General features: G+C 36.5%; 1 protein-coding gene across 3 annotated transcripts in view; it reads left to right on the plus strand.

Annotated features, from left to right (window-relative positions):
- The first annotated feature begins 4,232 nt into the window (after window positions 1-4,232).
- The window catches only part of SGCZ (sarcoglycan zeta), a 1,018,550-nt gene continuing 1,006,619 nt past the window's right edge, over window positions 4,233-16,163 (plus strand). For all 3 annotated transcript variants that reach the window (XM_055138572.1, XM_055138579.1, XM_004610323.2), the window contains exon 1: window positions 4,233-4,911. Coding sequence is in view for 1 of the 3 variants with exons in the window: in XM_004610323.2 (XP_004610380.2) it covers window positions 4,873-4,911 (39 nt within the window). In the remaining 2 variants the exon portion in view is untranslated. The remainder of the gene's footprint in view (window positions 4,912-16,163) is intronic.

Raw genomic sequence — 16,163 nt, forward strand, 5'->3', positions numbered from 1 at the left:
AAGTTATATATTTCTGAAAAAATATTCAGTTGGGAAATAATATAGATTATTTAAACTAGATCATATAATTTATGTATTTAACTAGTTAGAATAATAGAGCTACTAAATGCATGCACTTATTAGTAGGAGGTGACATTGATGAATGTATCTATGGACTAGTGATCTTGAAATGAAACATCACATGACCCCAAGGTATTTCCACCTTGCCTTCCCTTTGCTTGGGGGTTATAATCAGTGTTTGCAGTCTGCTTGTGAATTATACATCTTAACTAAAGATTCAATCCAGCTCCTTTTAACATACCTGCTATGTGCCAACACATATCTACTTTAGCAGCTATATATGCATGGTTTTTGTCTTGAAATTATAGTTTAGAATCACTATATAATAGTCCTTTCCTTTATTCACTTCCACTTTTTTCCATTATCCTATTTCTAAATTGATATGTTTCATTTTATGAATTTTTTTCAGTTAACTTCATGTCAGTTAAAAAAGAATCCATTCTGAATGCCTAGAAAAGTTCTACTTTGGTTAATTGCATTTTATGATAAAATTTTATTTTTTAATTTTAGTAGTTTTGGACTTAATACATTTGCATTGGAATTCATGGATTTGATTGAAATTTGGAATTAATTTTGAAATTATCTATAATTTCTATAATATTTAATGTCAGTCTGGTCAACAATCAGATTTATGAAATATAAAGGAAAGTCATTACAAAATAACTTTAAATAACTTTTTAAAACTATTGTTTGGGGTCAGAGGAATAATACAATGGGTAGGGTGCTTGCTTTGCTGCCAGCTGGATTCAATCCCCCGCAACACATATTGTCCCTGACCCAGCCAGGAGAGATCCCTGAGCACAGGGTTAGGAGTAAGCCCTGAACACCGCCAGGTGTGGCTCCAAAACAAGCAAACATCTTAACTCATAGGTCTAACTTAGTCCAGTAATAATTTTATACTACACTAAGAAGCTATCTGGAATTTGCCCTTTCTAGATAGTGTTTAAACAGTATCTATGTTTTGCTAATTTCTTTCTCAGAATTTTTTCACAGTTGAAAATTTTAAATATATCTCAGTGATTGTATCACTTTGTTTTTATGTGCATAATATTCAATTTATGAGATAAGAAAATTATAGGTAGGGAATATAAGATGACTAAGTATGAAAAATGTCTTTAAAAACAAATAATCATGTTTATTTGTTGTATTAGTGTTATTGATAGTATCTATAAAATAAGCTCTTTCAGAGCATAACATTATATGTAAAATTGTTTACTGTGAAATATTGGGCCCTAATATGGTTTTTTATATGTGACATAAAATAATTATGTTACATGAACATCTAAAATTTAACATTCAGCCCCACTAGTTATATGCTTTCAGGTACAGTCCTTCCTGGCTCCAAGAAAGCAGAGAGAGGGCTCTTATGAAATCTTTCACAAACTGGAATGGAGAAAGTGAAAAGTAAATACTGTTATTTAATATAGAAAAGCATGTTTGACAATTCTCAGGCCCTCCACAATAGCCTACCAAATGATGAGAAGCAAAATAATACTAATATATATCAAAGGCAGAAATCTCTGTATGTGCACAGCCTGTGTGAAGTTGTTTCTGGGGAAGGAACTTGGCTGCTCAGGTTCCATCCAGCACTGCCTCTAGAAAGGCTGCTGCAAAACAAATATGAAGCACTAGTTACACTTTTTCCCTTTTGTCATAAAAACAAACATTTGGGGGGATTTCTTTCAGTCAATAAAAAAGCAGGGATTAATAATATAAAGCTTGTGTAAAAGTGAAGTGGTATAACACAAACTCTGAAAGGAGTGGGGTGCTTTTATAGGCTATTTGATACTAACCTTGAAAGCTGAAAGTACAAAAGTTTGAAAGTACAGCCAGTCTGAGAAGTTTTGGAACAGTGTATGCTTAAATGACAGAACTCTGCATTCTCACTCTCAGTTGAACACTCTAGGCTTAGCAACAGACTAGGAAGGAAAAAAAAAACTGGCATTTGTATATGAGTGGGGAGGAAATCGTAGAGCTTTTTAAACATTAGAAAAATAACTGCAAAATATTCTTCCCACAGACACATTTATCTGTCTGTGCATATTATGTGCTAGACTCCTGGCATCTATTGATGAATTTGAAAGTATAGGAATCCTCCTCAAGAGTTTATAATCTACTAAAAGAACAATACTTAACATACATATGTATTTTTTTAAAAAAAGCAAATGATATAATACATTGAAATAACTAGTATTGAGAGGGGACAGATGAGGAGAAAGTCTAATGTAGCAATTTTCAACATTTTTCCTTTTCTTGTGACTCGGGGGCCCTTCAAACCTTGTTTCATTCATATGCAATCTGACTGGTTGACATCCTAGATTTATGCATGGCCCCTCACTTGCAGGATTTTCACCCATGTCCTCCTTGGTATATCTTGGGGGCCCACAGGAGGCTTTAGGACTCATGTTTGTGAGACACAGATCTAAGGGACTAAGAAAATTATCTGTGGGACCAGAGAGATATTGCAGAAGTTAAGGCATTAAATCTTGCATGCAGCTAATCCTAGTTCAATCCCAGGCACCACATGATCCAGAAGGAAATGCTGCCTGCAACCCTGGAATCTCCTGATCACCTCAGGGTGTGGCTGAGGAAAACCCCAAGCATTGTCTGGGTGGCCCCCAAATCTCTCACACGCAGGATCCAAACAGCACTGCATGGTCAGGTCTTCGCAAGGAACTGCCAGCCCAATCTGATGAGAGGTGGTGGGGGAGTAGGAGATGGAGAAGGACTCTGGGCCTCCTGAGCACTGCTTGGGAGGCTCTGCCCAACTCCCCCCAACCCCTGGAAATAAAATTATCTCCTCAGAAGTGGTATTAGTATAAAACATCAGAATTGAGTTTGCAGAGAGGAACAGAGTTGCCATGATGAACGGACAAGAGCAGAATCAAGAACTAGAAGTAGAAGAAACATCAGGTAAACTGGCAGACTTCCTCGCTGGAACACAGTGAAGAAGGGAGAGAAAGACAAAAAGAGAGGAAGACCAGGAGACTACTAGTGGTGCACATCTAGATGCCATTTATATATGTATGTATATGTACATATATAAATTATATATAAGTGACAGGCGGAGATACTCACACTATACTAACGAGGAAGTGATTGCACAGTGGGTAGGGCACTTGCCTTGCATGCAGCCGACCTGGGTTCGATTCCTCTGTCCCTCTCAGAGACCCCGGCAAGCTACTGAGAGTATCCCACCTGCACAGCAGAGCTTGGCAAGGTACCCATGGTGTATTCGATATGCCAAAAACAATAACAAGAAGTCTCACAATGGAGATGTTCCTGGTGCCTGCTCGAGCAAACTGATGAACAACGGGATGACAGTGCTACAGTGCAGTGCTACATATAAGTGATCTCATTAATATGTTCATAAAAATATATGAAACAGGTTATTTTTATTCCACTTTAAGTCTCATAATTGTATCATAATAAGGTAAAAGGAGATAATTTATATCAAATGCCTTCAAAAGTCAAGTGTTTATACTAAGATACTAAGATATCTAAATGAAGAAAATGAAACTTTCCCCCCAAATTTTACCCAACAGGGTCAACTTACCGAATCGTTTTTTAATAAAATATTTTCTATGCTAAGAAACAGGAGTATAAGAAATTTTCTTTAACATCTCTATCGATCACCTTTCTTTCTTTTTCTTTAAGCATATCTTGAGAAAAAAAGAAGGAAAAAATATGTGACAGTGACAACAGAGAGCTTTAAGGTGAATGCACGTGTAGGATATACAGATTCTCATTCCTCCCAGATCAGGAAAGAGACCCGGCAACAGCATGGGAAATGAATTAAAATGCTCGTCACCTAGTGGATTCAGGCAGGGAGCAGTCTTTAAGACCCAGTAGCATAGTATTTGTCTGGAGAGGAAATGTTGCTTTTTGACAGATGAGAGAAATCCCCTCAGTGTTGGCTGTGGGAAGAGAGAAGTGAAGTCAGTCACCTGGTGGTGAAGGCCAGTAAAACAGCAAAGCCTGAGCCTGAGGAAAATTTTTCTCTCCCTCTCTCTGGCGCTCTCTCTCTTCTCCCTCTTCTCTCTCTGTGTAGGATCCACCTCCTATTCTCTCAACTCTCTCTCTCTCTCTCTCTCTCTCTCTCTCTCTCTCTCTCTCTCTCTCTCTCTCTCTCTCTCTCTCTCTCTCTCTCTCTCTCTCTCTCTCTCATAACCTTCAAAGGAGAACGTTCCCTTTAGACTTTATTATCTTCTTTTCCCCACTGAGAGAATACCTCTTAGCTGCAAGACATTTTTTAAGTCTATGCAGGACTTCGGGGATTTGGTGATCTTGCCGGGGAAATTGATCATTGCTAATGCCGGGGACTCACAGTGTGCTAAATTAGCTACCGGAGTAAAGCCCGGCGGAGGAAGGCTTTTATCACAGACTCTTCTCTCCAGTTTGAACACATTTGCTTGAAATTTGCCGCATGATGCTGTCCAGGGAAGCAGCTTTTTTTCTTGGGATGCAGCAATTCGCTGGTTTCTAAGCTTATTGCAGAAGAAATAATCTTAAAACAGTGGATTTCCTCCCCCCCGGCTTGATTCGACTGAGCTGCGTTGGGCACCGCGGTCAACATCACCTGTCACCCAAATCTTCGGAGGAAGTAAAACAAAGTGAATTCTAATTATTATTTATTTATTTGTATTCTTTTTTTTTAACGGGTGGAGGCGGCGCGATCACGGAGAATGAGACTGAGAGAAGCTGCCAGGGCTTGGAGGAGGATAAAGCTGAGTTTAGGCTGGAAACTAAAAGACTAGATTGTTTGGGGGTGCAACTTGCCCGGCTCCTCTGCACTTCGCTTAGTTTCGCTCCATGGACAGATGCACCAACCTGGACATTGAGGAGCTCAAGGTACGTGACGGTCCAGGCGGGCACCGCCGCTTCCCTGCTCGCGCTCGCTGCCCGCCGGAGTAGTTGGTGGCCCCGTGGGCCGGCGAGTGGGCATCTGGGGGTGCAGCGTGCCGGAGCGCAGGCGCCCCCTCTAGGGCCGAGGACACGGAGGGCGGCTGGGCTCCCTCCCCGCCTGCTCCTCCCGACCACCGTCACCCCGTCCTCCCCCTCCTCCTCCTCCTCGTCACTTCCAGCAGCACCTGGGGGGGATTACGGGGGATGGGGTGGGGACCGGAGCCTCCTGACGGCCCCGCAAAGTTGCCTGAGCCGCCGGCCACTTCGCCCCGTCCCTGGGGGCTCCTCACGCCCCGTTTCCGCTCGCGGATTCGCACGAAAGGGGGCGTCAGGGGGCGAAGGCTCTGCCCCGCGCTGCCCCTCCCCCACACCGCCCCCGAGCGCCCCAGGGCAGCTGCCCCGGGCGCCACCAACTCGTGCTGTGGGGTCTCGGCGACCCGCCGCATCGAGGGGACCCGAAGAGTGTCCGCGCGGCCGGGCCGGGGGCGCGGGCAGGGGCGCGGCGGGGGCGGGGCAGCGCCTCCCCCGCCACCGCCGTCGGACCCGCGCGGTCCCCGGGCAGCCCCGCGGCTCCCCCGGCCGCACCCTCGGCCGCCGCCGCTCGGAGCCGGGGGCTGCCCGCGGGAGCATCCACCTAGACGGATGCCCCACTGCCCGTGGGTCACGCATTCTGCAGGGCCCTTGGTTGGTGTGGTTGTGGCTACTTCTATAAAGAAAAAAAATCAACAACAACGTAAAAGCTATACAAAACTTAGGGGAAAAGATCAACAAACCACACATTTAAATGTCCCGCTCCCTTTAAATTAAAAGGCGGTAAAGGGGGCGATTCTGCGAGCAGCCTTTGCTTTTCTCCTCCACCCTTTCTGATTCCTAGGCATTTTCCACACTCGACTGTATTGCTTTTAAGAGGGCGATGTATTTATTTATAAACTAGCGACTCCTTTCAGATGGATCTTGTGTTCAGGTGTGAGGACTTTGAGACACCCCTACCCGCTGGGGACACTTGACTAGGAGAGGTTTGCTCATTTGCTGGAAAATGCATTTGCTAGTGAGCTGTGAGTGCTAGAGAAATTCCCTGTAGAGGGCAAAAGTCTGTCTGTAAGCTGCTCTTTGCCCTGGTCTTCTAGTATGCCCAGCCCCGGATCTGGTCCAGCAAGGCAATGTGGACCCACATCGCCTGGAGCTCCAAATTGCATAGAAAGAATGTGGTGGGCTTTGTATTTGGGTGTGTGTGATGGGCTACAGGTGGAGGTGGGATGGAGAAAATATGAACAGAGGAACTTAGATGTCAACTTAGATGTCACATTTACTGGAAGAAGTGAAGTGTGGTTGAGGCTAATTGTTGCCCTATTTAAAGGTGGGGAACAAGTTTCGGAGTGGCCAAGGTCAGAATATGTAGACTTTGGCCTGGAATAGAGATCTTGTGCGTCTCCTATTTTCTCTGTACTTGTACTACGACAGAATACATTTGCTTCTGTGTTTGAAAGCATCTCTTGGATCCATTTCCCACACATTTCAGAATGGGGAGGGGGGAGGAGGGTTTCAGTTGAGATGCAAAGAAGAACGCAAAAACAAAACAAGGCTTGTGCTGTGTATTTCATGCGGATGCATTTTCTGGATTATTATTGCTCTTGCTATTTAAATAGAGGGTATGGCACGAAGAAAGGAAAGGATTTTCTAATGAGAAATGCAAGAGGAAATGATTTAAAGTGATCATTTCCCCTGATAACCCATTAGTCTCCTTCTAGCCTATCCCCTTCTGAACTATTAAATTGTTTAAATCAGCAAAAGAGCAAATCTACTGTGGAAACTTCTGTATAGTTCAATAGAAGATTCCAGCTTAACCCCCTAACAACTATCCGTTAATTCAGAGCTTCTCCATCCAGGCACGCTAGACTTGTGGTGAGCTAGCAACCAAGGGTGGAAAGGCTTGAGGGATTGTCTTGAGAAGCAATGAAGACATCAGAAGCAAAGATCTGTTGCTGAAAAATTGCATCAGGTTCAAGTTACCCATAGGAGTCAAAATTAGCCAGAGAGGTAGCCCCGTCTGGGGCTTAGAAACCGTCTAAGGATCTCCTGTTCCAACGGGGAAAAATTAGAGGGCTGTCAGGTTTAAGAACACTTGGCAACACAGAGGCTTTGGCTATATGTAACAAATATGATATATGTGTGATATAGATATATATCTATATAGATATATATACACACATATATATTATTGAAGGTGGGTCACTACATGTGGAATAATTTGTTTGAACTTTCATCAGCATAATCCATTGGCTTGTGTTTTGCGGACAAATTCAATTGAAGTTATTTCCTGGTAGCTTCTCATCTGAAGAGACTTCAATGGTCCTCAGTTGAGAGAGGGTAGAGAAAGATTGGGGACACTCATTTTTAGGCATTGTTTTCTTGGTGACGTTTCCAAAGATACTTACATTGAAACACATCTACATAAAAGCTTTAGTTTTTATGATGCTTTAAATTCATAAAAATAAAAACAATTCTCACTGGGGTTTAATAAATAAATATGTATAATATTTTAAATATTTTTAAAGCTTAACTTTAGACCATTAGTGCATTTATTAGCTAAAACTGCCTCCCTCAGGTTTTAACATAGGAACATTTTATAAATTCTTTATTTTAGCTTGCTGGGTACTATGCATTCCTTAAAATATTTTAACTTCTGGATGTGTAGCATTGATTTTTGTATGTTGTTCAGTAAATGCTATCATGTGCAAGTTTTTAAACTATAAAAAGCTTCAATAATAAGCTTTAAACCATAGCTGTCATTATCATAAAACTAAACATAGTATGAATATTACATGATTTGCTGGTGGGAAGTAAAGTATAGTTATGTGTTTAAAACTTGCAAATGAATGCAAGTACATTTTCTTTTCTTTTCTGCATACCACCTTCTAATGAAATGGGTCAGTGTTGAAAAGAGAGCAAATTCTTCAGCAAAGAATTTGATCTATTCTTTTCCCTTTGATGCTTATGTCTTTCTACAATACATATATAAACTTTTCTCTGAACTTTGCTCTAGCGTGTATTTTTTATTCATAAAAAAGTAGCATCAAGCAACCCTGAATATGGGCTATCACTTTGGAAATATGAGCGTTAATCAGTAGTACTGTTGTTAGAGAAAGCATTCTCTATCTTGGAATATTGAGTTATATAGTACTTTTAGTAGCTGATATATAAAATCATAACTTAAGCTTTTATTTTAGCTCTGTAGTTGCCTCTTAAAAAATTAACTTACATACTGGGTCAGAATATGCTACTAATTTTAAGAGCTGGCAGTAAGAAGTTTGCTTCTTCTTGAGGTATTGATAAAATACATTGAAGTTGAATAATTGATTATATTTAAGCAATGTATTTGACTTTGGTAACACTTTTACTCTCTTTGGAAACATGGGTTTTAATTTATCTTTAATAATTGTTCAATTGTGAAATGCTTTCAAATGCAAGGCATATATTTGTATGTAATTTACTTTGTATGATTTGCTTTGAGACTAAAAGTATAAAATATATAGAGTATAGTACAGTTTTTACAGTTTTATTCAATGTTCCAATGCTTGTTAGGATTGTTCTTTTAGAAGGATCAAATATTTTTATGCTTCCTAGAATTCCAAAATAAAGTGAAACTTTTCTACTGCTTGCATAACACAAATAATACATTTCCAGAATGTTTTCTCAATTATTCATATGTAAAGTGCAAAAACTATAATCTATAGTTATTCTCAAGATACAAAAACAGCCTTTCAATAAGTATAATTGCACTTGTTTCAGTAAATTAAATGTGGCCTATTTAGTCTTCCTTAACTTTATCTCTTTAAATAAAATTTTACATTCCAAGATTCTTGGAACTTGTCCTAGATTGACCAGAAAAAAATGCTTTCTTGAATAAACCAATTAGATTATTAAGAAAGCATTGCTTAGATCAGAAATGATAATTTAGCAAAAGTAAGTGGTTGATCAAAAACTCTGAGGACTGGGGCTGAAGAGATAGTACAACCAGCAGGGTACTTCCTTAAAAGCAGCTGAAGAGGGTTTGATGCCCGCCATCCTATATGGTCCCCTGAGAACCACCATGAATAATTTCTGAGTGCAGAGCTTGTAATAACTCCTGAGCATTGTCAAATGTGGTTCAACCCGTTCTCCCTCCCTCAACCCCCCCAAAATGCTGAGGTCTTAAACCAAGTCTCATAGTACATTCTTCAACAATTTCAAATAAGAGAGTTGGCACTTACATGAATTCTAAAAATGTTTTTCTGTTTCATCAATAAGACACTGAGCTCAGGAAAGTCAGGCTTGCTGCAGTGTAGGAGGCTTTGTGATGAGTATAAGTAGGTGGGATTTTTTTATTCCATAGTGAAAAATAGTACTCTCTAACAAATGTCATATTTTTAGCATCCTGTCTTATGTATTCATTTTTTGGGGCTTAGAATAGGGATACATATTTTTATGAATATTGAATTATTTGGTCTCTCACATTTAAAGACATTATAACCTTTCCATTCAGGTGTTCTCATTCTCTTTTGACAAGAATTAGTCATGAACGTTTAGAAATAGTTAATCTTGATTCTTCCATATGGACTTATTTTATTGAAGTTGAAATAAACAGTAGTAAACCACTATTTTATTCAGTTAGGAGAGCTGAGAGCACATTTTCTATATGAGTGGAAAGAGAATTAAGAAATACACATTTGAGGAAGATGTTGCAATTCACTATTTTAAGAATCTTCTGTGGCCTGCTAGCATCACTAAGCATATATTGAAATCTCTGGACTGGCTATTATAGCTGTGTTGAGCTCTAGACTTCACCAGTAGAAAATATATGAAAACGTAAAGTTATGGTAAAAATAAATATTTCAAAATTTATTGACTCAAAATCATAGCTACTCAAGATGACTTAATGCTATAGGACAATAAATCGACATCCATCTTGCAGGTATTCATTTCATATAATATTTAGTGATGTTCTTCTTATAATCTATTAGAATTTTAGCTACAATATGATTTGACAGAGATTACAGTTGAAATTGCTAGGGAAAATGATCAGACTTTCTTCAAATCTCCATGAATTGTTTGAGTATATGTTTTTAAGTTGGTAATTGTGTGAGTATGGTGTTTTCATGTCAAATACAAGTTTTTAACTTAATTGTTAAGAATTGTGCTCAACTTGTAATAAAAATTATTAGCATCTAAAATTTAACTGAAATTTTGCTTTCTCTGTTTTATGGGGGAAACATTTTAATACATGAGGCAATCATATACTCTCAGTGAAACCTATGGGAGTCTTAGACCACAAGATGAACAAAGTTAAGGATCATTATCTTCTAAGAGAATGACAGTGACTCATATGCTAAAAATTAAAAATGCATCAAGTGCCTTGAGAGCCTTCTCTGTGCTCTTGAGCAATATTTCTTTAGATTTATTCTGAAAAATATTATTGGCCTTAATTAGATTTTAGAGCACTTTGTTGGTCTTAAATAGGTTACCTAGAGTGTTCTACTCTAAATTGACATCACAACTCTTTCAAAATAAAGGATTTCATTACTCAGACAGAAAGGCTTTAATTGCAATGGCAATGTCCATCAGTGAAACAAGAGCTGAAGCTTCAATCTTAGATGTTAATTGAAACAATCAGCTCTCACTAAGATAGAGTTCAGCAGCAGTTAGAAGTCAGAGGTAACCCCAAATACTAAAGCTTTCACTCCAAACCAAAGAGCTTATAACAACTTTTTAAGGGGTATTCATTTGGTGTTAGAAAGGGCACAGATTTGATTTGGGAATGCTTAGAAGCCATTGTTCAAAGTAAGAACTAACTTTGATCCCAACTAGCCATTGGGCATGTGCTTCAGTAGGATCTGGATTTTGTAAGTGAGTGTTGTTGTAACCAATCTTAGCCAGATGAATTATTTTTTGAGAACATACATTGTAGAAAAGCACAGTATCTGATATTAACAATCTGGTTTAAATTATATATCTGTTTAGAGAGATGTTGTGGCTCTATATAATCTACTCCCCAATGGCCTCTGAGGTTAATATGAAGATAAGTCTGAACTATAAGACCAAGCAATACAACCCCCAGAATACCTGATCTCTACTTCCTTAGTCTAAAAGTCAAAAAATCTGTGTACATTTTCTTGAGAATAAAATTTTATGCCCTCCTAGAAGAAGATAAATTTCAAATTTCAAATTGAAATAGAATTCTTTTTATTCCTCAAATATTTTTCATTTGAATATTATAATAGAATTGAGAGGTAAATATGTTGTCATCTAAGAATGCCAAAATGGAGCCTCAGAAAATTCAAGTGAAATGCACAGGATTACAAAAGTAATAAATAATGGTATTTGAACTTAAATGTGTACTTTTATTTCCAAATCGTTTTTATTGTATGTAGAATCAATTTTAAAAGTTCATAAAACTTTGATGCTAGATGTTTTTAAATTTATATAATTTTCTTGTTTCAAATAAAATGACAGGACAGAAATTATAGTCATAGTATTTGTTGTTGCTACAGAGTGATTGTTCATATTCTATAGTTTTTACTAATATGCACATTCTTGATATGCCACTTGCATCAAACCACCATTAATTGATATGACTGATTTGGGATATAGAACCTAAGAGAAAGTGATAGATAAATTATGAATTCTGACCCCTGGATAACTACTTCATAATTTAGTTTCAATATATCAATATAAATACTATGTACTTTGTCTAATTTCACTAGTCTTCCTCATTATCTGGCCTGTTGGATCATTGAAAATAATTTTTATTTTGTTAGGACTGTAAATTTGAATTAACCTCCAATATACTTTTACACATTTTTGTGTACTGTGCAATAAGTATTAATTTTGAAAATAAAGAATAGATCTGGATAATAATACTGACACTACAATTGTTAGGTGTTTAACTCTTATGACCCTGAAAATCTATAATAAAGAGTAAATGGTTTAATTCATGATAAAATTGGAACTTTCAATGACAATCACTAAGACATCTCAAGGATTACAAATAAATATTTACAAATAACTTGATTTTGGGGTGAGTGGCAGTTCTTATATATTCATAGGGGAGTCAGTAGTGAACAACAGCTATTTTTTTGAGATTAAAAAAAAAAACCTTTGCAAGTGTCAACATTTAGGGGTCTAATGAGACAGGGTGCTTTATCTGATAGCACATATTTTTGTCTAAGAACCATCATTTTGTTATATATCTGCCTTCCATCATCAGAACTATATTCTGGCATTTTTCTAAAGACCATTTTTCTCAAAGAAACGGTTTCTATCAGTCACCAGAATGACTGCTCAAGTGACATAGAGAAGGCACAGTGGGGCTCTGGTTCTGTGTGATAGATCAGACTGACACCCTGAGTATCACATACACACACATGGCAGACACATATCTGTTTTGTCATAATGCCTGTAAGCTATAAATATTCTCAATTCCTGCAAATAGTTAAAAATGCAAGCCTTAAATGTCTGAGAACCAGGAGCCTGCTATATTCTTTGCTGGAGACATATTATGCTTCAATTACTAACCCACACATTATCATTATCTAACTTCTTTTCACATTGGATTTTAAACTCCCATCTTTCTTGAGAATGGCTATAAAAATACATATTATCTACCAAAGATAAAAGAGCCTTTGATTCTTTGTTGAGTAGAAACAACCAATTCAGTTGCATGAGTGAGAGCGTTTTCATGAAACATGATATAATAAATCAATGTCATGAATGAGAAAATACTGTTATTGCAAATCCACAGGTCTCTGTCTACTCTATGTATTTTCAGCTTTTAAAAATACAAATAAGAATGAGGTGCTAATTCAAAGAGAGAAACTGTTGACTTGAAGACTTATTGAATCGTATCTTTGGTCCCACCTTCCCTTTGACATAAGGCACATGGAAGAGAATTTCATCTAGTCATAGTGCCAGAATTAATTATGCTTCTAAGAATCCACTTGAATTTTAATCTTACAAAATATTTGTAATAAAATTGAATGTATCTTTACATCTCAAACAAATAAATATATTTGTATTAATCCAATTTTTGGTCTTAAAACATACTTTTCCCCCTTCACTATTCTTGAGTACTTTCATTAAAAACCAAGTTGTAAAATTTCAAATGTACTTAATGATTATTAAGACCTTTGTGGAGACCAAACTATTATTTTCCTAACATTTAAGTGGATGTGTCTCATTATTTCGCAGCTTGTCTCTACAGCTTGTAACAGTATATTTACTTTCCTTTCTTTGAGATTGCAGTATGTAGAAAGTTTGTATTACTATGCTGTGTGTGTCCAGTTATGTACGTATATGATTTCCATTGCATTTAATAGCTGTTTAACTTACATTAAGTGAAGGTAATAGTCACTACATTATAGAAACCCCTATATTAGGTGTTTAAATTGTGAGTCTTCTTGCTACATATTAAAACCCCTTTTAATGTATTGCTAAGCAAAATATAACTTTTTAGCATTTATATTATCAGAATCCCTACTTATTCTAAGACATTCTGTCTTAAATTATCATTTTTATTTTTTATTGTTCTCAAATATTGCCTTTCCTCCCTGCCTTCCAATCTCTGTGTTCAAATGCCTATTGCTTTTGTCTGTAGATAAAATTCTTTGGTGACATGATTTTATAAATGTGTACATCTTAATCAGAATTTTGTTTAATTTTTGAGAACTTTTGTGTAATATAAATATTCTGTTCAGTTGATGACTTTAGGCACCAGAGGCAGTTAGACTTTGAGATATTTTATTTTACCTTATTGTTTCTTAAAGCTCACCCTTGAGTCATGGTTCAAGAGTAAACAGTTCCATGCACAGTATGGTTTCTTCTCATAGTTAAGCATTTTGAAGAGAAATGATGAACTTTCAGTAATTATGAATCTGAAATAGGTTAAACATATTTTTGGCACATGGCAAGTGAACACCTTTCATCTGCTTGAGTCCAATTACCATACAAGTCTCTTTTCATTATAGGAATACTAAAAATGTTGTTAGATATATATTTTATTTTACTTGTTTCCTAAAATAAGAGTAGCACTTAATATAAAATAAATAAAAACATGCCTGACTTTAAATTACTTAATAATTTACAACTAGTAAGTCCCCATTTTTTTTGTAAGAATGTTTCCTAGTTATACATACCTTAAATGAATCTCAACAACATTTGAAAAAAATGAATTCAAGCATAATAAATATTTAAACACTATTTGGGATGATACTCTATTAAATGGTTAATGTTATAGTTTAAGTTGATTTCATATAGTTGCATAATGAGAACAATCAGCAAGAAGAATTCTCACAGTATATATTTTGTCTTCACCATAATTGATTTTTAATGTTTGGTTAGATTCATTCACTACCTTTTAAACTTCATGTTTTTCCAAAGTTGTAGGTTGTACTTTCTTGTTATCCATTATGCACAGAGCAATCAAAGTAACAAAGAATGAAATCTCATGTTTTCTATAACTTGTTTTTATGATGAATGGTACTGAAATACAAATTAGTATTTGAGTAAATGAGATAGCAAGAATCTTTACTAAGCTAATTTGGAAAAGTTAACAGTAGTTTAAAACTTAATTGAAAAAAAATGACCTTAAATAGACACAAAAATAAGCAGAAAGCATGTTTCTGTTCCAAAGAAACATTTCATTCAATTGATATTCTGTCCTCTTTAAGTTAAACAATCCACTGTGTAAATTTTATAAGATTTGTATTTTACTATGGAATTAATAAAAATAATCCTAATAGTACCTTGATAAGTATATTATTGAATTATTAGCAAGAATTTGAATACTAAAATGTTCAATGTAAATGCAATATAGGTAGTATTTTCTATTTGATTTTTCACTCTGAAAAATCTTTAAGTATCTCCACTGCATCTTGCTTCTTCCAAGTGTTTGTTAACTAGAATTTTACCATGGTGTTATATAAGTCCTTCTTTATATTATTTACTTTGTGAATCTATTCATGTGGCTTTATCTAATTTTACTTACAAGATGATAATGCACAATAATGTAGCCTGTCTTGAACCTCTCAACTGAGCTACATTTGACCTCAGAAATTTTTGACAATCAACTAGAAATCCGTCCTAAAAAGGCTAACTCACTTTTGGGTCAGCATTTTACTATTCACTTAGACATTGGGGCTGGACCTCTCTGAATCATTTTCTCTTATCATCCCACTCATTCAACTGATCATCATGTCCAGCATACAATGTAGCCTGAATTTTCCCCTCTATGCATTTGTTAAATACTAGATCAAATTTCTATACCCTTCAATATGAACTTTTATCAAAGGATTTCTGTCCTATTTCAAAAAAACGTATCAACTAGTTCTTGGCCATCTTGCAGTCAATCCTACTGTGAAGTTGCAGTTGTGAATTTAGATTAGGAGGTAAGAATGAAATCACTATGAAGGAACCTACATTTTCTATATATTGTTCTCAGTCAATGTGGAGTTATGTAGGGAGAGATGAGAAACAGCATGTTAGCTGATCCTGGTACTAGATGGGGAACAATTTAGAGGCTTCTGGAAGTGCTTAAAAATAAACTTCGATCATAAAATCACTATAGTCTCTGAAAGCTAGATCTGATAGTAACCACTGATAAACTGTGACTAAGCTGTTCAATTTAGGGAAAAAAAAATCACAGATTATTTGGAGATAATAATGATAAATTTTGGTTTTCTGCCTTGATAAAAACTTTGCATTACACTGTTCCAGAACCATGAATTATATTAGACAATTTCTTGAGCAGATTTTCTTTTATTTTTGACAGTTTGATCAGATTTCTTATAGTCAAAAATATTATGTGCTTCTGGGACTTTGACAGCTCTTACTCTATGAGGTGTCCCCAAGACAGTATGCTAACAGAGTAAGTCACCTACCTATGTAGGAAATCACAATAAAGATAGACTAAAGTTCTTTGTATTCTGAAATACTTGTCCTAGCTAATGAAGCTTGCTTATTGATTTGTCAAACTCAGGTGTTGGTTAGTTGGCTTTGTAATTATTTTACCTTATGATTTCTAGGCTTTCAGTAAAAATTACTTACATATCATAGCTGTGTTTTAACTGCTTTACTGGATTCATGATATAGAATAGTAAGAGTAAGGTAGTATAGGTACTCATAGATCCGCATAGATTGAAGTAGAATTGGGATATCAAATCTAACTA

The sequence above is a fragment of the Sorex araneus genome, chromosome 1 (genome assembly GCF_027595985.1).
Source record: "Sorex araneus isolate mSorAra2 chromosome 1, mSorAra2.pri, whole genome shotgun sequence".
Classification (NCBI taxonomy): Eukaryota; Metazoa; Chordata; class Mammalia; order Eulipotyphla; family Soricidae; genus Sorex; species Sorex araneus.